We start from the raw sequence: 22,265 nt of genomic DNA on the forward strand, positions 1-22,265 counted from the left end.
AGATCCCTCTCTTTCAGCTACAGTCACAATACATCTTATTATTGCAGATAACTTCCAGCAGGTGGCTCCTAAAATTAGCAATCAGATCAATGAAGATCAACAAACCAATCTGCAGTTGTATTTAGTAATTGCCCTAGCTATTATTTCTTTTTTATTTATTATTACGGTAATGCTCATCTTTATTTCAAAATGCAAGCAAACAAAACCTAATCTTGACCTTGGACCTCTAAGTACAAATTTGTATCCAACAGTCGATCCTAGAATACTTTCTATGTACACTGATGGAACCTTAACACTTCCATATTCATACAATGTTTGTGTTGCTTTGGATTCATGTGAAAATGACTTTACTTATGTAAAATCCAAACAAGAAGTTCCTGTAGAAAATCTAATTGATGCTGAGGATTCAGGACTTGGAAATGAAAGTGGTAAGGACACATCTTCAAACAGTGCCATACAGGTGAGTATATTGTAAATATTAAAATCTTTGTTATGGTAAATATATGAAAATTCAAGATTTCCAAAACACTTGCAGTGCTATGTAAATCAGATACAATTTAAACTGCATCCAATTTGCATAACATGTGAACCGGCAGCCTTCTCAATGCTGCCAGTTCATCTATGTGCAGGGTGGCTGCGGTGCAGTTTTAAAAAGACTTCTGTGCACTTTTCAGTCTGGTTCAGGTGCGATTTCAGGTAAAAATTTGCACCTGAATCGCACCTGAACTGGTGAACAGAACCGCACCGGACTGCCGTGCTGAAACCATGGCCGCACATGTATGAACAGAGCCTAAGTTCAAATGTTGATTCCAGAGCTGTTTATAAATATGCAGTAAGTTGTCTCCACCAAGTGAGCTGGCTGTGTTACACTGAAGCTATTAGATTCAAACTTTTGCTGGAAAATGACACAGTAGTGTAATAAAGCTTTGGGTAAAATTGCTTGTTGTGAGGACATATAGTTGGTTCTTGTGTAATAGCTTATAAATAAGGCCCTTCTTTATCATCCAACTGCCTCAAATACTTTGTTTATTAACCACTTGCTGACCACCTCATGTACATATACTGCAGGGCGGCAGCTCTTTTGCGCAAAATCACATACCTGTACATCATGCATACGTGCCAATGGCAATCCATTCCTGCTGTCATTGGAACCTGATGCCCATCAGGACCCACTGATTGTTCCTGACAGAGGCAGAACGGTGGTCTGCCTATGTAAACCAGGCAGATCACTGTTCTATGACAAGGAAAGATAGAAATCCTGTGTTTCTCTGTCTTCCCACAGTTAAAGCACCCCCATACAGTTAGAAAGCATTCCCTAAGGACACATGTAACCCTTTGATCACCCCTGATGTTAACCCCTTCCCTGCCAGTTGCATTAGTACAGTGACAGTGCATATTTTTTAGCACCAATCACTGACTTGGTGTCACTGGTCCCCAAAAGTGCCACTTAGTGTCCAATGTGTCCACCGCAATATCGCAGTCCTGCTATAAGTCGCTGATCACCACCATTACTAGTAAAAAAAAATGTTTTTAAGATACCATAAAAATATCCCATAGTTTGTAAATGCTATAAATTTTGTGCAAACCAATCAGTATACGCTTATTGGGATTTTTGTTTTACCAAAAACACGTAGCAGAATATATATTGGCCTAAACTGATGAAGAAATTTGATTCTTTCCTTTTTTTATTGGATGTGCTTTACATCAGATAGCAAATTTTTTTTTTTTTCAAAACTGTATTTTTGTGTTTATTGAACAAAAAATAAAAACCACTAAAAGAAAGCTCTATTTGCTGAAAAAAAGGGACAGTTAAAGTAACACAGTGCTGTATTGCAAAATATGGCCTGGTCATGAAGGCGGGTAAACCTTCTGGATCTGGAATGGTTAAAAGCTAAGTTCACCTTCCCAACATGTTACATGTTGTTTCCATAAATAGGTTGTAACATGGAACATGTTCAGCAGGCCCCCTCATTGCCCTTATACCTCCCTTTCTACTATGACAGTAGGTGGGTTTCTTTCCCTGCATCCGCTATCACATTTTAAAAACAGTGTGACTGTTTGGGACTCTGCTCACACAGCCATGTCATTCATTCACAGGAATTTGTGAATGAAACTGCAAGTCTGTCTATCACCATGGCAAATGGACTTATGGTTAAAAGGAGCTGCGAGTGTGCTGATCAGCATGCTTTTAGTTCATTTATTCTTCCTCCCTTTTATACTGAAAACCTGTACACAGGTACAGGCACAAAGCTGGCTCCTGTAAAAAAAAATTATAAATGTACATCCTTTTACCTGCAAAATCATGCGCATGTATTCTTTTTTAAAAGATGAACTTATCATTTAAATGAAAAAAAATGTTTGATCAGTTGCAGAGAAGGTTCTTCTTAATACATTAACTTAAAAATTAGGACGCTAGTCAATCCAGCTGTGTTTCCTTCATATGATTCTAAAAGTTGAGTGGAAATCAAATTTAACATGTGTACTAATCTTTAAAACTGTGTTGCTATATTGTTATTATTATTTTTTTAATTTCATGAAAAAATGTTAAAAAAGAACACTGCTGTAGAACAATGAGATGTTAAATAAAACAAGTTAATCCCTTTGTCTACTGGAAGATAGCTAACTTTTAACCTACTACTTGAAAAGTTTGTGTTTTACCCCTCCATTGCATGTTATGGTAATTTGCAGCATAGCTTAAACAGAAGGAAGCATTACAGTATATTATGAGACCCAAGCTGTTTGTCCTGGTTCATACTTATAATGTAATGATAAGCTGAGGAAAAGGAGTGGTTACACAAAAACAAAGTTCAAGCTCAAGTGGTTGTAAACCCTCAAATATACCCTGTGAATTGACTGGCCTTGGGTGATACACAGAGATTATCCACATCCTCCTATGTAAGTTGTACCTTTTCATCTTCAGTCCTCTCTTCTCTACATCAGTTGAAAGTGCAGAATTTGTACAGCTTGACTGAGCTGACAGAAAACAGGGGGCTGAAATTACACACTGCAGAGCTCAGTAAGAAGAGCTCTGAGAGCTGATTGTATGGAAGGGACACCCCTTTCACACAGCACAAAGGAACAGATTGGAGGCTGTCAATCACTGGCTGTGTGCTGAAGCCCCCTCGTCTGTCACCTTTTTAGCTCTTGGCGTCAGAAAAACCTGTCAGAAGTAGCTTATGCAGATAGCAGAGGAAAAAAGCAGGGAGATGCAGAGAGAAATTACACTCAGTGCTCAGGATTGAGACAAGTACATACTACACAGGGATATGGTTTCTTCATATTTTATGTTGGAGGTTTACAACCACTTTAAGAAAAATTCCACAACTTTTTTATCCTTTTACCTACTACACACAGGATCCTAATTCTCCCACTGCCATGATCCTGGACATTTCACATGTCAGCATTAAGTGTAAAAACCATGCGCAAAGGCATGTGTGGAGATATTGTCTTCAAACCCCTATTTTGGTTACTGTTTATTTCTGGATAAAGGATGTGGAATTAAAACTCTCCAGACATTTGACATCTTTTGTACTATTCAATGAATCGAATAGACCATGAGCTGTTATTGCTATAATATGACTAGTAATAGGCTTTTGGACAAACCAGGTATTAGGATTCAGAAAAGTATATGGGTAGGATACATATACTGTATATTTAAAAATGAAATATCCATGGGTAATATAAGCTAAAGGGTTCACATCACGCCAAATTAGTTATTTTGATAATGGTGATCATCACCCCAATATTATGGTCAGTTGTGAAGTCCGTAGCAACAGGTGATATTTGTTCTGCTGTACCTCACCACAGAGTTGACTTACAGTAACAATAATATTGTAGTTTATGGTGATATTTTGGTTAGCTTTTTAATTTTAGATTTAAAAATGCATTTCCACAAATATTTGTATAGTGAGGATAATACTATAATTGTAGATTATTTGAACCTTTATTACATTTTCTAATAAGTGTTATATAATCATAGATGGGGTGACAAAAAAAAAAAATAGATGGGATGCCTCAAGACATATTGTTTCTCGCTACTTTTGTCTGGTCACCCTGGCACTGAATCTTTCGATTTCATTAAAGCATATTCAAGCCCAAAAAAAAATGTCTTATATATTGCAGCCTATTGATCATTAGATGTGGTGGCTGCATTAAGTTTAATTTTTCAGGATTAATTTACTTTTTATTTTTGGTGATCCTGTCAGTAAAAGACTTCCTGTTATAGGGTGACAACACTCACTATATTGCATATGTGGAGAAGCAGTGTAATTATTCTTGGACAGAATGTGTGTTGGGACTATAGAACACCCCTCTACCCCTCCAAAACATGAGGGGTGTTCTGAAGCATGCATAGTTAAACTGGGCTAATATTATTTCTTGGGATATCAGTATAGCAGAGGCAGAAAGTACAAAACATTGCATTTCTGACAAGATAAACACTTACTGAGTTGATATAACAAATGTTTTTGGTTGTATATTTAACAAACCAACAGCAAATGCATAAGGGAAGTCCATTATGGTTTGCATACACTTTATTTTTTACAAGTATTTATACTGTTTATGTTACTAATTCTTGCAATATTTTTATGACCATCAGTGCACATTTTTGCTGGTCTCAGGGAATTATTTTGTTGTATTCAACTAGCACAAGGTGACAGTTGCACTCCTGTGTGTAATTTCTACTTTTTTTAGTTTTATTGTTTATTTAAAGATTTTCAGATAGGGTGTAGTAGAAGCAAAATAAAATAATAAACGTGGGAGAAAAACCATGTAAACACGGCCCACAATACATCAATGCACATAGCAGTCTGTGTCAATAGGAATGGGGAAATACATAAATATATTGTTTCACTGTTATTCATCATTATTTTGAGTAGTATTTTACATATAGCTACATAGTTAGTCGGGTTGAAAAAACAACCTTGGCATTGCATACTATTATTAAGCTTATGATCTATCAGAACACCCAGATCCTTCTCCAGTTTCGGCCATCGATTCCCCCGTTGTATTCCCTCTAGTATGTATAATGCATGCAAATTTTAGTCCCAAGATCATAACTTTACATTTAGCAACATTAAACCTCATTTGCCACCTAGTTGCCCAATTAAACAGGGCAATGAGGTCGGCTTGTAAGTTTAAGACGTCCTGTAAGGACATAATTACACTGCATAACTTGTTTTCATCTGCAAAGACTAAAACGGTACTTTTAATCCCAGACCCTATATCATTTATATTAAAAAGTAAGGGTGCCAACACTAACAACCTTTGACTATTCAGAATAAGAATTATTAACCACTACTTTGTGAATATGGTCTTTTAGCCAGTTTTCTATCCATTTACAAACTGATCTTTCCAAGCCGTAGACTTTACCCCTTACACATTAGCGCATGTGCAGTAGGGAACCGGCTGTGAAGCCAAATGTTTTTACTGCCAGTTTCCCTTACAACAAATGGCGGGGGCAGCACCCGGCAGCCAATCTGAAAGTTGACTATTGTGCCGATATCGCAGGGTCCCTGGACAAGTGTCTATATATTAAAAGTCAGCAGCTACAGTATTTGTAGCTGCTGACTTTTATTTATTTTTCCCCCAGCCAAAACCCCACTTTAAAATACTTTTTTCCAGCAAGAACTCATCTATGTGGTATTTTATTAAACTCTCCAGTATATTCCCGACTATAGAAGTTAAAATAACAGGTCTTTAGGTACTTGGTAAAGACTTTGATCCCTTTTTAATTATAGGCACCACGCTGGCCTTACGCCAATCCAGTGGTACTATTATAGTCATTAAAGAGTCCCTAAAAAGTAGAAACAATGGCTTTGAAATGACAGAGCTCAAATCTTTTTGAATCCCTGGGTGTATGCCATCTGTTCCAGGTGCTTTATCCACTTACATTCTGCATAAATATTTCAAGACCACATCACTTTTGAGCCATTGTGGATCTTTTGGGGATGTGTCAATATCATCCCCAATATTGACATAAGCTCCCCCATGCTCCTTTGTATACGCAGAGCTGAAGAAGGTATTTAATAAATGTGCCTTCTCTTTGTCCCCGGTCACCCACTCTAGATTATTTTGTAAAGGCCCTACATGCTCAGACCTGAACTTTTTACAATTAATATATTGGAAGAATTTTTTTGGGCCTACTACTTTTGTCCTACTATCATTTGCAATCTGTGGTTTGTTTTAAATTTTTGTGTCTTTTCTTTCCTTTTTACATATTCTTTTATACTCTTTGTGACATTTAAACAATGATAGTGTTCTTTCATTGTTATATTTTTTTAAAAGCTCTTTTCTTATTATTTAAAGCTTTTTAAACTTTGGCAGTGAGCCACTTAGTTTTTTTTTTAGCCTTTATAACTTATTGCCAGTGGAAATATATATTGCAGTGAGTTCACATACAGTCTTTTTAAAGAATTCCCATTTTTATTCTGTGTTCCACAATTGGATGTTTGTTGTATAACTGTAATAATGTACCAACATCCCTAATGATAATTCAAAAAAGCACTGGAACTGTGTAAGACCCGGGTGTAAGGGTCCGGCACAGAAACCGTGTTTGTTGCATAAAGAAAGAAAAAGTTCAGAAAGAAGAGTTAGGAAACAGACACAGGAAAATGTGGGAACCAGAAAGTGGGAGAAAGAGAGGACCAGCAAGGAAGGAAAAAACAAAAGGGAAGAGAAAAGGGAAAGATGGAAAAACGCAGAAAAAAAAGCAAAAGGGGAAAAAAGGGGAAAAAACAGGGGGAGAGGAAAAGAAAAGAAAAGAAAAGAAAAAGGAAGGAAAAGAAAAAGGAAAGGAATAGTAGAGGGCTATTGGGATTTTTTTGGTACTATAACTAGCGATGGAAAACCACCATATATAAAAATATATACATTTTTATTAATGTAATATATTAAAAATATTTACAGACAAAGACACAAAAAAAGAAATTGTAAGATAAAAGGTGTACAGAGCAGGTTACCATAATAAATTGTCAATTACATACAGTTGTAATAATATCAGGCATTAATAATGCTGATTGGCTAAACAGCCCCGTAGGCATTCTATGAGCAATAAATTACCGTTTTTACCACATACAGGTATTTCATTACTATGTGGTTATGCACAACTATTTCACCCATTACACGCTACCTGACTGACCCCCTCCACATCCGTTGGTGAGGCGTTCACTGGGTGGCCACCTCTGCATGTCACATGGTGGTGGGAGTTTTGGACATTTGAGTGGATGTGCATGTTAATAACTCCTTTGTACAACAATGCTGATTATATTGTCCTCACTGCATATTTCTATTATACAGGAACTCCAAGGCAAAACTACGTACTATATAATCCAATACCCCTGAAGAAGCGGATCTTTGAACCCGCGAAACATGTTGGGTTAATGCCCGGTGCCTTGTTCTGGGGTTACCGGAGCTTGTATAATATATTATTATTGCCTGATATTATTACAACTGTATGTAATTGACAATTTATTATGGTAACCTGCTCTGTACACCTTTTATCTTACAATTTCTTTTTTTGTGTCTTTGTCTGTAAATATTTTTAATATATTACATTAATAAAAATTTATATATTTTTATATATGGTGGTTTTCCATCGCTAGTTATAGTACCAAAAAAATCCCAATAGCCCTCTACTATTCCTTTCCTTTTTCTTTTCCTTCATTTTTCTTTTCTTTTCTTTTCCTCTCCCCCTGTTTTTCCCCTTTTTTCCCCTTTTGCTTTTTTTTCTGCGTTTTTCCATCTTTCTCTTTTCTCTTCCCTTTTGTTTTTTCCTTCCTTGCTGGTCCTCTCTTTCTCCCACTTTCTGGTTCCCACATTTTCCTGTGTCTGTTTCCTAACTCTTCTTTCTGAACTTTTTCTTTCTTTATGCAACAAACACGGTTTCTGTGCCGGACCCTTACACCCGGGTCTTACACAGTTCCAGTGCTTTTTTGATTTATTCTGTGTTCATCGATGCCAATATTCCTTCCCAGTCTAAGTCTTAGAGAGCAGCCCTCATCCTTGGAAAATTTGCTCTCTTAAAGTTAAGTGATTTTATATTTCCAGTATGAGCATGTTGCTTACAGCTTACAATAAATTAAATAATGTTATGGTCACTGCTACCCTGATGTTCTTTTATATGAACATTAATAATAAGCTCTGTATGGTTTTAGATTAGCAGGTCCAGCAGAGCATCATTCCTAGTCAGGAGGCTGTATGAACTGGACCATAAAATTGTCTTGTAAGAGGTTTATAAATGTTTGTCCTTTAACTGTTCCCGCAGTGCCATTACTCCAGTCAATATCATGGTAAATATCTAGTAAATTAGTCAGGAAATACACTATATTTATTTGTTATTCTATTTCTTGCTTTGCAAGATTAAATTAGCATGCAAAGAAAAGGTAAAAAGACATTAGACACTGTTGCCTATGGCAATATTAGCAAATAACTTTTTCTTTCTAATGATATCCTTTTTCCCATAGTGATTGCCCTATTTGCTAGGTGTTCAAGCCTATGCTGAATGAGAAGGCCATACGTAATTTAACCATTAGGTAACTCGGCACAGGGCTGGTGGTTTCCAGTCCATATGTAAAAAGCCATGGAAATGCATGGTTGCAGGTCCAGGCTATGCTGCTTTGGAAATGTATGCAAATGAAACATTATTACCTACAAGTATTTGCTATGTGTGGGTGTTGTTGCACTAATTAATATTTTTTAATCAGATTTAAAATATTTGTTTGTAAGTGACATTTGTTATAAGACATTTCTCTTAAAGTCCTGAAATAAGTAGGAGCCATACAAAGTGTATAGTATGTACCCAGTTTCACTAGAATCAGACCCTGTAACCTGCATTGAGGTAGGATGTATTTTATGTAGCATGTCTTAGACATATGTAGTTTTACATTTATTTTGTTAAAAAACAAAACAAAAAAAAAACTGGTATGTTGGCTTTTGATTTAACAGATAGCATTCTATTATTCGCCATACCAGTTATGCAGTATACCATTTTCATCAAGCTGTTCGATTTTGGTGTTATATGTTGAATATGAACATAATGTATATAGGCTATCTTTGCCATAATTTAAGATGTTTTCAAAGTTTAACACCTAAATTTAATTTGAAAACTAAATTGATGGTCTAAAAGGTTAAATTAAAAGTACAAATTACAGTTATAAAATAATATGATTACTAAATAGAACTGTATACTGGAACATTTGAGTGTTGCAGTTCCTCACTTAGGCCTCAGAGCGCCGCTGTTTGACCAATAAGGAGAAAAATGCAGAACTGGAGATCCACTGGTATATTATCACTCACAAACAAACCATGCAGATTCTGTAAGAAGAGGCACACAACCATTTTCTGGATTCCTTCTGAATGTAGCACAGGATTATTTCTTGTCCTCATAAACATATGGATTGATCTATGCATACTTCCTTACCCTTTGGATTATAAATGTCTAATCCTCTGAAGGATATTTCTGTACGATAATGAAAATAGATGCAAATATGAAGCAGAACTCAAAGATACATAAAGGGATCAGATGGCAAGTAACATTTTCATTTTTATTTTTCTGGCTATGTCATTTAGCTTCTGGTCAGATTCAATATTCCATTGTAGAAGAAATGAAGAAAGGCTCTGTTATAGCAAATATTGCAGATGATCTTGAATTAGATATTAAGCAACTCCTATTTAGAAAGCTGAAAATCATATCTTATATATCAGAGAAATATTTGTATGTGAATTTAGACAATGGGAATCTTTATGTGAAGGACAGGATAGACAGAGAAACACTGTGTGGGGCAGAAGCTACCTGCTTCCTAACCTTTGATGCTGTGGTTGAAAATCCATTAAATGTTTTCAGTGTCAGAGTTGAAATTCAAGATATCAATGATCATTCTCCTGTGTTCTTTCATGAGCCCTTCACAATAGAAATGGTAGAATCTACTTCATCTGGAACAAGATTTTCTTTACCAGGTGCAGAAGATCCAGATATGGGTGTCAATTCAGTACAGACATATAAGCTCAGTCATAATCAGCATTTTATACTGACTGAAAGCATGAATCCAGATGGAAGCAAATTTCCAGAACTCGTATTAGAAAAACCTTTAGATCGAGAGACTTTAAACGCTCACGAATTAATTTTAACTGCATTAGATGGAGGTAGTCCAATAAGGTCTGGAACTGCTGTTATAAGAATTATTGTTACAGATGTCAATGATAACTTTCCTGTATTCAATGAACCACTATATAAAGTCAGTGTAGATGAAAGTATCCCAGCCAATACTACTGTAACAGCTGTAAGTGCAATGGATAAAGATGAAGATGTGAATGGACAGATTACATATTCTTTTAGCAAGACATCAGGATATCATAAAGGAACTTTTGCTATTAATCCCTTGACTGGTGAAATTAAAACAGTGAGTAGTTTAGATTATGAACTGACAAAAAATTATGAGCTGCCTGTTCAAGCTAAGGATGGAGGAGGACTAGTTTCCCATTGTAAGGTTTTGATAGAAGTGATTGATGAAAATGATAATGCTCCAGCGATATCAATCACCTCATTATCTTCACCCATTCCTGAGGATACTGCACCTGGAACAATGATTGCTCTAATCAGAGTCTATGATAAAGATTCAGAAGAAAATGGAGAAGTGTTCTGTAAGCTCACAGGAGAAATACCTTTTAATTTAGTTTTGTCATCTAACAGTTTTTATACAATTGTGACCACAAGTTCCATGGATCGAGAGAAAGTGTCTAATTATAACATAACAATTGTAGCTACAGACAGAGGATCTCCTCCACTCTCTAGTCAGAAAACCATCAAACTGGAGATATCAGATGTTAATGACAATCCCCCCATGTTTATGAAATCTACTTATGCTGCTTATGTACCAGAGAACAATTTACCAGGAGCCTCAATATACAGTATACAGGCTTCTGATGATGATGCTGGAGACAATGCTAAAATAGTTTATTCAATTTCTAATAAAAATACAGAAGATCTTCCTATTTCTTCCTATTTTTCTCTTAATATTGAGACTGGAATTATCTATGCTCAGAGGTCATTTGATTATGAGCAGTACAAGGAGTTTGTTTTAGAAGTAACAGCTAAGGACAATGGACACCCATCTCTCAGCAGCAACACAACAATAACTATCAAACTAATAGATCAAAATGATAATGCACCAAAACTCTTATACCCATCCCCAGATAGTGGAGCATCGGTGGGGTTTGAGATGGTCCCTTTTGGTTCTGAGCCTGGATCAATAATAACAAAGGTGGTTGCAGTGGATGCAGACTCTGGACATAATGCTTGGCTCTCTTATCATTTTATTCATGTATCTGAACCATCTTACTTCACCATTGATAAGCATACAGGAGAAATTCGAACACAGCATGTTTTCCAAGAGAAGGATATACTGAATCACAAGGTTGTGGTGATGGCAAAGGACAATGGGATCCCATCTCTCTCTGCTACAGTTACCATAACTCTTGTTGTTGCAAAGGATTTCCAACAAGCAGTTCCTAAAAATGTCAATCACTTCCCTGATGAAGAGATGCAGTCTAATCTGCAGCTTTACTTGGTAATTGCCCTAGCAGTCATTTCTTTGCTATTTATCATAACTGTCATGTTGGCTGTTATATCTAAATGTAGGAAGTCTAAACCTTTCCCAGTATATGGGCCCGTCAGTTCAAATTTATATCCTCAAATTGATCCCAGGATGTTGTCTCAATATGCCAGTGGGACACTAACACTTCCCTACTCTTACAACGTTTGTGTGGCTTTGGATTCTGGGGAAAGTGACTTTACATACATGAAAACGAATCAAAATGTCCCTGTGGATAACCTTATTGATGCTGATGATTCAGGTCTTGGAAATGAAAGTTTAAAGGCAGCTTTACCAACTAGCAGTCAAATGCAGGTGAGTTTTTGAAAACTGTAAGTGCTGTCCACGTGACTCACCTAGGAAACTCACATTTTATAATACTCCAGAGAAATAGCAATTTATCTATTTTGTCTCACGCGTCACTTTTGAAAAAGGTGACCTAACAGTTGCCTAAAATATGATCTTGTTAATTTTCCAGTACAAGAAAAATTAAGTGTCAAGGTTTACTGGAGTTTATAGCATGTGGAACCAATTTTAAAGTGTATCTCCAGCTAAAATTAAATGACTGTGCATAGTTATGTCATTTGCTCTTCCATAGCAGTTACCTGTTAATGCTGACAAATATCTGTTCATTCAGACACTTCTGGTGTCAGGCCAACAATGCTATGTTTTTTCCTTTCCTTTTGTAAATATAGCGCAAATGCCTTATTTTTGCACACAAACCTTCCATAGCTAATTGCAGTCTGATTGAGCACAATGGAAACTTCCTCTTACACACATGAACAGTAATTCTGGAGGAAGCTCCAACAGTGTTCACTGTATGCTGGTACCTTTCTCCATCCTCACCTGCACAGTGAGGCACATTACTTTGAGTGTTTGGGGTCATGTGACGACCAATAAACACAAAATAATAAGGTATTTACCAAATTATTTTGTATTATTTTAAATAAGAATGAGCTTAAACTTTTTTTGAAAGCCATGGGGACATTTGTTGAACACTGCCTTTCTATCTGCTTTCAATGTAGTAAATATTGCAATATGTGTTCCAAGCCTATGATATCAGTAAATGTATTGCACCCACATCAGATTAAAATACACCATCCTCTGTTGTCAGAGAAAGCCACTAGCCATTCCCCATCATAGGTAATTCTACCTTCTTTAGTGACCAGTTCCAACTTCCACTGGTAACTGGACATTTTTACATGGAGTTGCTACCAAAATTGATTCTGTAGGATTGGATTTGCTCAGGTGGGCATGATCACTCAGAGACAGTGCAGGGGAATACAAAATGTCAGGCTGTCAGTGTAGTAAGGTCAAAGGAGTATCTTCCAGTAGAGACACTTTCTGCTGAGAATTGCAAAAGTAAGGATTCCTCTACATTCTAACGAGGTTTCCACTTACTTCTTGTTGTGTTGTGTTGTGATGTATTACTAGGTATTTTCGTTTTGTATAAGTTCTTTATTGTTTTTTTGTAATAGACAAAATACTGTAGTTACATCTTCTGGTAACCTATAAATGTAGATTAGTGACTGGTAATTGTATTTGGGTGTCATTTTATTTTTGTGGCTATAAATAGTAAATAAATATTTGTGTACTATATAAGGCTCCATGCGCACTTGACTTAAAAAAATGCTAATGAATAATGAAGAGAGATAACACTGCTCAGGCTAGACAAAGTCCACGATTCAAGGTGGGTGCTGAACCTCGGCTCGCCACCAGAAGAAGCATAAAAGAAGAAAATGGTCGCACACCACCATGGAACCCAATGAAGAAAAGTTCCTTTATTCACATAAGTGGTACAAGGTACAACAGGGTAGGACAGTAGATGCGTTTCACATGACTGCTACGTGGTTGTTCACTAACTAATTAAAAAAACGCTAGTTTCCTTGGCAGAAACAAAAACGCTCAAATACAGCGTTTTTGTACACACGTTTAAATGAGTTTAGGAGTGTTTGGCATTTATTATGCCTCAAAGTTCAATTCAAAAATGTAAACCAGAAGGTTTTTTTTTTCCTGCCTCTAAATGCTGAGCTCAAAATATTCCGGTAATTGTCCTAATATGCATTGGCACAAAGGACAACATTGAGCTGCTTCTACAGGAAAAACTAAAAACTCCTGTGGAAGCTGCATTTTTTAAGCCAGTGTGCATGGACCCACATGCATTTAAAACTGAATTAAGCAAGTAGACATGCCAACCAAGATTTGTGACTTCCGTATATTAGATCATAACTCTGTTTTTGCATGTTGTTATGGCTGTTTAGATTTGTGGAGTATGTATGTGGCATAAGATGATTAGATTATGCTTTCAGGGGGGGATTTATTTCATATTTGTTTTTCTTACGCACATACACAAGTGTATAGTTGCTATCTATCTATCTATCTATCTATCTATCTATCTATCTATCTATCTATCTATCTATCTATCTATCTATCTATCTATCTATCTATCTATCTATCTATCTATCTATCTATCTATCTACATAAAACCAATTTTCTCCACAAATGTCTTGTAAAAGGCTGTTTGATCTCAGTTAAGTCAAAGTAATAGATAAACACAATCAGTTAAACTAATCACACACACATTTGTAATCTTTGATATCTGAATGGAATGCATTGTTTAAACAGTTATTGCTTCATTTGGAAAAGGTAAACTAAACTGGTAAAACATTTTTAGCTGCAAAAATTTCAATCAAAAATGTCCTTCAGCTTCTGGTCAGTAGGGGTGATCAGTTCCAGGTTTGGTGAAAGGCAGCTGTCAGTGCCTGGCCAATGATCTATGGGGAGGCCATGTGCCCTTATTAGGTCAATGATATTCCAAGCATCTCAACTCTGTATGTGCAGCTGCAGGGTGGTTAATATCACATTCAGTGCTGGTTGGCCCTGGAATGACAGCTTACATCCGTGCTGAGCTAAAACCAATCTCATATCTACCAGCAAGACTTGAACAATGGTTAGAAGGATACTTTAACCATTTCTTTTTAAAATGTATTTTCACCTTTGCAGTCAAATTTGGGAAACCCCCAATATATGTTTGTTATTTGTTCCCACTTACTTAAAATTAATTAAAAATATATATATTTCTTTCCATTCCAGTTGTTTCTTTGGAACAGGATTATACATAGGAATTCTGAACAACTTCAGAGGGACAAAGTGGGGGCAGAATCAGTTTGCAATTATTGTTATAGATTGCAGAATCCAAACCTCTAGGGCAGTCAATGTTAAAATCTAATTTACAACTGGCAATGAGATTTATCAGCACAGTACAGACACATTTAGTTATAGTAAACATTACCTCTACAGCCCCATTCTTAACAATACATAGGGGGAAAATATATATATATTTGATTTTATTAATTATGCTGCGTAAATGGGAAAATGTAACAAATATAAAGTAGGTGTTATCCCAATTTGGCCGCAAAAGTTGAAATGCACTTGAAATAAAAATGTGTAGTCCTTGCCTTTCTTGCATATACAGCTTGCTTCAGGCTATACAAAAGTATCTCAATGGGGTTGAGGTCTGAACTCTAACATGGCCATTCTAAATGCACATTTTCTTTTGGAAATCTTTTGCAGGCACCATCATTCTCTAAAGAGCGTTGGTTTCTTTCATGGTGTCCATCCATGAATACCATTCTTGCTTAGCGGTTTTGCATTGTTGACATTTGATTTAGCAAGTTCATGAGATTTTCTAAAGCATAAATAAAGACAGAAAGAAGTAGGCAAACAGAGAAATGCTTTGTCCACCATACAGGAAGGCATGTTTATGTTTGTATAAGCAAAAATAATTAACAAAGCTAAATTATTTTGTTTCTTTTTTTTCTCAAAAAGCTAGACTGTTAGACCTCTGTCACATGGGTGGCTAGAAGATCAGTAAACACAGATGGTTGGTCCATATTGTTATTGCTCCCTATACACCCACCTGCAAATGGATATGGCAGCTAAAGGGATCTGTACACATGCCACGGCTGTGAATCAAAGCATCACATTTTAGGGAAAAATTTTTAGGGACTAAAAAAAAAAAACGTTCCATTTACATCAGGAACCAGGATCAGCTTCTGAATGCCTGGAAGCCACAGATCTATCTCCTTCTGAAAAGTGATCCACCACAAAATTATTTTCAGAGGGCAGTAGAAACTGCTGCCAATGTGAAAGGGGCCCTAGTTATCTAATAATAACATTACTTTGAAGAAATTTCGTATATCCAATAAATTTGTTTGTTGGTTAAAAAATCTGGGTATCTTTTTTATTTTTTATCACCTACTTGGTGCTCAACACCGAGCCTGAACTAGAAAAGCTATCCATGGATAATGCTGTCTCAGTCTCAACACCTAGCCTGAACTAGAAAAGCTATCCATGGATAGTGATGTCTCAGTCTCAACACTTATTCAACAGAGGGGCTAGTGGCTCTTGTCAGTAGGTGGGGTGCCACAGGAGTTACATTACTTAAGTACAGATTATCAGTAGTGAATAATACTATGAATGAAAATTGTACAACTAAACTTGGCTTTACTCAGAAGTAACTCAGAAGTAACGTATGGAACATGCTGGTTTTAAAGCAATATTTATTTATGGATGTTTAGATTCAAAGTACTAATAGAGGTTATTTGTTTTTAACTCCTATGATAATTACCTATTGTACAAACTGTTAAACAAGTACCCAATTCTTGTACAAAAATACAATCCTATAGGGTACATTATAGTATACCTGATTTCAGATAATGTGCTATTAGAAAATTATAAATAAATGTGAAAAAGAAAACTTAATCATGAATAAACTAGAACATACATGTATCATTGCTTAGGTTTGACAAACGTAAAGCCCAAGTTTAGTAAAAATAGAAAACATAAAAATAAAAAATCAGCACAAGGGGCATTACTAACGATTAAAGCAGATCTAAAGTCCCAGATTCAAAAACTGTGAGAAGACAGGCTCTTTTTTTGCAGAAGAGACATGCAGTGTTTCTTCTGCAATAAAAAAAAACCTACCTGCCTGATCTCAGTCTACTTTGGAGTGTATACTGAGTCGCACAATCTCAGTTTACATTTAAGCACAGCACATGCTTAGGCGCAGGAGTGATGTCATTCCACCAATCAAGACAGTCGCAGCCCGACTCCTGGAAGAAGCTAGGTAGATGATACTGGTAAGGGATATCGGACTGTTAAAGGGACTTTAGTTCCACTTTAATCCAATGTGCCCCATATGCCGCTGGTTCTTCATTTAATTGAAATCTTGATCCTCACCCCGGTTTCCAGAGGAGGGGCTGATGAAATAAATGTCCACCCCCTCTATTCATAGATTACATTTTAATCCCAAATGCTATAGTATAGCTTCTATGAATGGAGAAGCTGGGTGGAAAAGGCAGGCAAAATTAGGCACTCTTGTTCAGTTAAGCTCCATGAATAGGGCAGCAGGGGTAGGGGGCAAGCACCAGAAGGCACACCTCAGATTAATAGCAAGCAATGCCCTTGCTCTGATGTTTGATTATTTTATTGTGAATAAATGTAGGCTTAAAAAAAAAATATATTTTTAAGCGTTACTTAAGCTCACTGCTTTTTTTCCGGGTAAAGTGGGATAGAGTGAGAAAAGCTTAGAACCTCTGCCAGATTTGTTTTACTGCCTGTGTCCCTTTTCAGGTAGATTTTGCATTACTTCCTATGCTGGTAAGTGGTAACTACACAACAAATAAATTAAATCTTCTCAACTGAGTTATACACAGCAATGGGAACCTGAGGGCAGACCTAACCCTTCCTAAATATAATACAGCAAAGTGATTTTATTTATTTTTTACCACCTTTCTTTCACACAGAAAGCAAAGGAAAATGTTCTCAATGGGGACAAAGACAGCTATAAAAATCCCACTTTTCCCCACTAAATTAAAATCTAACAAAAAAGTTTTCAATGGAGTTAGGCTTCAATAAAAGTTTGAAATATATGGTTAGTATTCTGTTGTTACCCATAACACTAACACATAACACATTATAATAATGTTTTCACATTCCACTTATTGATGATTTCTATTCCAGACATAAACATACAAATAATTTATTTAAGCTACATTTATCATTTTTAATTTAAATCTTAATACCTAATTGTATTTAAAAGTTTATTTAAATCAAATAGAATTTTAAATTATAACTGCCTATAATTGACATTGTACCAATGCAAAGTAAAAAAATATAAAGATAGAATAACATTGTATACAGAAGCATTTCAGTGTTGCAGTTCCTCACTTACACCTCAGAGCGCCGCTGTTTGACCAATAAGGAGAAGAATACAGAACTAGAGATCCACTGGTATTTTCATCATTCACACACTGCAGATCTGCATGAAGAGGCACAGCCATTTCTATACTCTCTCTAAACAACTTACACGTTTTATTATTTTCACAAAAATACCTACTTTTTTTCTCTGGATTACAAATGTTAAATATCCTAAATGGATGCTTTTGGAAGATACTGAACATGGATGAGATGAAGCACCATTCACAGACATACAAAGGAATAACATGGCAAGTAATTCTTTCCTTATTTTTTTCCTGGCTGTGTCATTCAGTCTCGGGTCAGATTCATTATTCCATCGTAGAAGAAATGAGAAAAGACTCTGTTATAGCAAATATTGCAAAAGACCTGGGATTAGATATTAAACAGCTCTCATCAAGAAAGCTGCAAATTATTTCCCATATATCAGAGAAATATATTTATGTGAATGTAGATAATGGAAATCTCTATGTGAAGGACAGGATAGATAGAGAGACACTGTGTGGGGCAGCACCTACCTGCTTCCTAACCTTTGATGCTGTGGTTGAAAATCCAATTAATGTTTTTAAAGTGAAAATAGAAATTCAGGATATTAATGACAATCCTCCAGTGTTTTATCCTGAGGCTTTCAATATAGAAACTATTGAACTAACATCACCAGGAACAAGGTTTGCATTGCAAAATGCAGAAGATCTGGATATTGGTATTAATTCAGTACAGACATATAAGCTCAGTGACAATTCACATTTTTCATTAAGTCAGAAGATTAGCAGCAATGGATTTCAATCTCCTGAGCTTGTGTTAGAGAAGTCACTGGATCAAGAATTACAAAATGTTCATGAACTTATTTTAACTGCTCTGGATGGGGGAAATCCTGTGAGATCTGGAACAGCTGTAATACGAATCATTGTTACAGATGTTAATGATAATTTTCCAATATTTTCCCAAGAGGAATACAAAGTTAGTGTGAATGAGAATATAGCGGTAACTACTACTATAATCAATGTAAACGCAACTGACAAAGATGCTGGTACAAATGGACAAATCACTTACTCCTTTAGCAAAACATCAGGAAATGTTCATCCATCTGGCCTTTTCAGCATTCATTCCAAAAGTGGTGACATTACCATCAACAAAAAGTTAGATTTTGAAGAAACAAGAAATTATGAACTGTCTGTTCAAGCTAAGGATGGAGGAGGACTTGTTTCCCATTGTAAGGTATTGATAGATGTCATAGATGAGAATGACAATACTCCAGAAATATCTATCAAATCTTTATCTTCACCCATTCCTGAGGATTCTGCACCTGGAACAGTGATAGCTCTAATCAGGGTCCATGATAAAGATGCATTAGAAAATGGAGAAGTGGACTGTAAGCTCACAGAGGAAATGTCTTTTAATTTAGTTTTGTCATCTGACAGTTTTTATACCATTGTAACCACGAGTTCTATGGATCGAGAGAAAGTGTCTAATTATAACATAACAATTGTAGCTACAGACAGAGGATCTCCTCCACTTTCCAGTCAGAAGACCATAAAACTGGAAATTTCAGATGTTAATGATAACCCCCCATTGTTTATAAAATCTGCTTATATTGCTTATGTACCAGAGAACAATTTACCAGGAGCCTCTATTTACAGAATACAGGCTTCTGATGACGATACTGGAGACAATGCTAAAATTATTTATTCAATTTCAAACACAAAAACACAAGATCTTTCAATGTCTTCCTATTTTTCTCTTAATGTAGAGAATGGAGTTATCTATGCCCAGAGATCATTTGATTATGAGCAGCACAAGGAGTTTGTAGTAGAAGTAACAGCTAGGGACAATGGACACCCATCTCTCAGCAGCAACACAACATTAACTATCAAAGTCATAGATCAGAATGATAATGCGCCAAAACTCCTATACCCATCCCCAGAGAGTGGAGCATCAACATGGTTTGAGATGGTCCCTTTTGCTGCTGAACCTGGATCATTAATAACAAAGGTGGTTGCAGTGGATGCAGACTCTGGACATAATGCTTGGCTCTCTTATCATTTCATACAAGTAGCTGAACCATCTTACTTTACCATTGATAAACATACAGGTGAAATTCGAACACAACATGTTTTTCAAGAGAAGGATGTACTGAATCATAAGTTTGTAGTGATGGTAAGGGACAATGGGATCCCATCTCTCTCTGCTACAGTTACCATCACTCTGGTTGTTGCAAATAATTTCCAACAAGTAGTTCCCAAATTTGTCAATCCCTTCCCAGATGAAGAGACTCAGTCCAATCTGCAGCTGTACTTGGTAATTGCCCTAGCAGTCATTTCTTTGCTATTTATCATAACTGTCATGTTGGCTATAATATCTAAATGTAGGAAGTCTAAACCATTCCCAGTATATGGGCCCGTCAGTTCAAATTTATATCCTCAATTTGATCCCAGGATGGTGTCTCAATTTACCAGTGGAACACTAACACTTCCCTACTCTTACAATGTTTGTGTGGCTTTGGATTCTGGGGAGAGTGACTTTACATACATGAAAACTAATCAAAATGTCCCTGTGGATAATCTAATAGATGCTGATGATTCAGGTCTTGGAAATGAAAGTTTAAAGGAGGCTTTACCAACTAGCAGTCAAATTCAGGTAAGTTTTTGAAAACTTTGAGTGCTGTCCATGTGTCTCCCCTAGGAAACTCACATTTTGTAATACTCTAGAGAAATACCTCTACGTTTTTAAGAAGTTTCCACTTTCTTCCTTTTGTGTCTCTGGAAGTAGGACATGCAAGGTACAGATTGAACTGTAAACAACAGTGAAGCAGGGCAGTCTTTAATATTGATTGGACCCTGGGCAAACATTTTCTTGGGCCCTCCCAAATGCAGTTATCAACTATTTGCCGGCAGTGTGGGCTCAAGAGGCAGCTGCTTTGGGCCCCACAACAATGACTGGGCTCGGGACAGCTGCCCCTTTTGCCCTGTGTTAAAGATGGCCCTGCAGTGAAGATTGCTTGGCCAGAGCACTGTTGCTGAGCGTTTTTCTGCTTTTCCGGGTCACTACAAAAAGCAGTAATTTCTGTGGCAGCTGCGGAGGAGGGATAAGGAGGAGGAATGATCAGCAAGGATGAGCATAGGGGGGGTGGGCCAGGGGTACTTTTAGGAGACAATGTCATTTTGCCCTGCTTGGGCATGGTGATAGTGTGTTGTTAACCACAAGGAAACTCGTATCATGATGAAAGGCCTAACACAGCAGCTGTAATGCTCCAATATCAATGAAAATTATATGATTTTCAACTAAGACGAGGAACTACAGTGCAGGCTTTGCCTCAGTTTTTGTGGAGTAAATGAACAGGGGTTGGTGATTCTGCCCTTGCTTTAGGAATCAGGTGTATAGGATTTTAATCTATGACCTATACCTAGACAAAATTGGCTAGTTTGCTGGGACAGCTGTTTTATTTTTGTTTTGCACATTAACATGTTGATTTACTGAAATTGTCATAGTGAATAAAAGGCAAATATTAAATGTAATACAGACCGTAGCCCATGATGTAATTGTAGGTATTTTAATGATTTTTGCAAGAAAAATAAATACTTAAAAATGTCTGCTGACCAATAAGAGTAATTAAGTGACTAGTATTTGTATTTAGGTGTAATTTTATTTTTTCTGTAATTATAAATAGTAAATACACATTTGTGTACTGTATAATGCATTTAAGGGTCTATTCACACTAGCAGGTGTGCTAGAACACTCTAGTGTGCAGTAGGGTGACAACAGTGCCCTTTGCACCGATCCTAGTGCATTGCAGTATCTACCTTTTTTCCTTTTAAACAAAGTTTATTGAAATGATACAATGTAATATTTCATTAACTTTTATTTGGCAGAGTAAGGTGGTGGATTGAATTGCGCTGTACAAAGCATTGCATGCACTATTTTTACAGCTAACACCATTGCAACGCAATGCAATGTGATGGTGTGAACTCGCCTGGTAGAAGACGAAGTATTTTGCCTTGTCTTGCAATGGGACTGTAATGAAATAGTTGCCCAATGCAGTCTCACTGCACCTTATGTAAAAAGGCCATAAAACTGAATTAAGCAAATAGATTTGGGACTTTAGGAAATTTGATCATAACTGCGTGTTTGCAAGATATTATGAATATTTAAATATGTGGAGTTTGTATGTGGAAAAAGTTCAATAGATATTGTGTTTTACGTTTTTTTTTTTTTCATTTTTCTGAGAAGCAAGTTTATTATTACCCCTGTAATGTGTCTAGTACACTTGCTATCTTTCTATGAATGTATGTATGTATGTATGTGTGTATGTATGTATGTATGTATCTATCTATCTACATCAATCTATCTTTTCATATAAAAATCATTTGAAATTACCAGATTTTTTCATGAAAGTCTTCTAAAATGCTGTCTGATCTCCAG

At 36.3% G+C, this 22,265-nt stretch overlaps 1 protein-coding gene across 8 annotated transcripts in view; it reads left to right on the forward strand.

Annotated features, from left to right (window-relative positions):
* The window catches only part of LOC309553178 (protocadherin gamma-B2-like), a 374,843-nt gene that overhangs the window by 166,667 nt on the left and 185,911 nt on the right, over positions 1-22,265 (forward strand). Inside the window, exon 1 of one of the 8 annotated variants that reach the window (XM_082254118.1) lies at positions 9,380-11,903. The exons of the other annotated variants lie outside the window; for them this stretch is intronic. Coding sequence (XP_082110244.1) covers positions 9,468-11,903 — 2,436 coding nt within the window. The 5' untranslated portion in view covers positions 9,380-9,467. Of the gene's footprint in view, positions 1-9,379; positions 11,904-22,265 lie in introns of those variants that run through there. 8 annotated transcript variants of the gene reach the window in all.

Source organism: Pelophylax lessonae (assembly GCF_965119305.1).
Source record: "Pelophylax lessonae genome assembly, chromosome: 4".
In the NCBI taxonomy this organism is placed as follows: domain Eukaryota; kingdom Metazoa; phylum Chordata; class Amphibia; order Anura; family Ranidae; genus Pelophylax; species Pelophylax lessonae.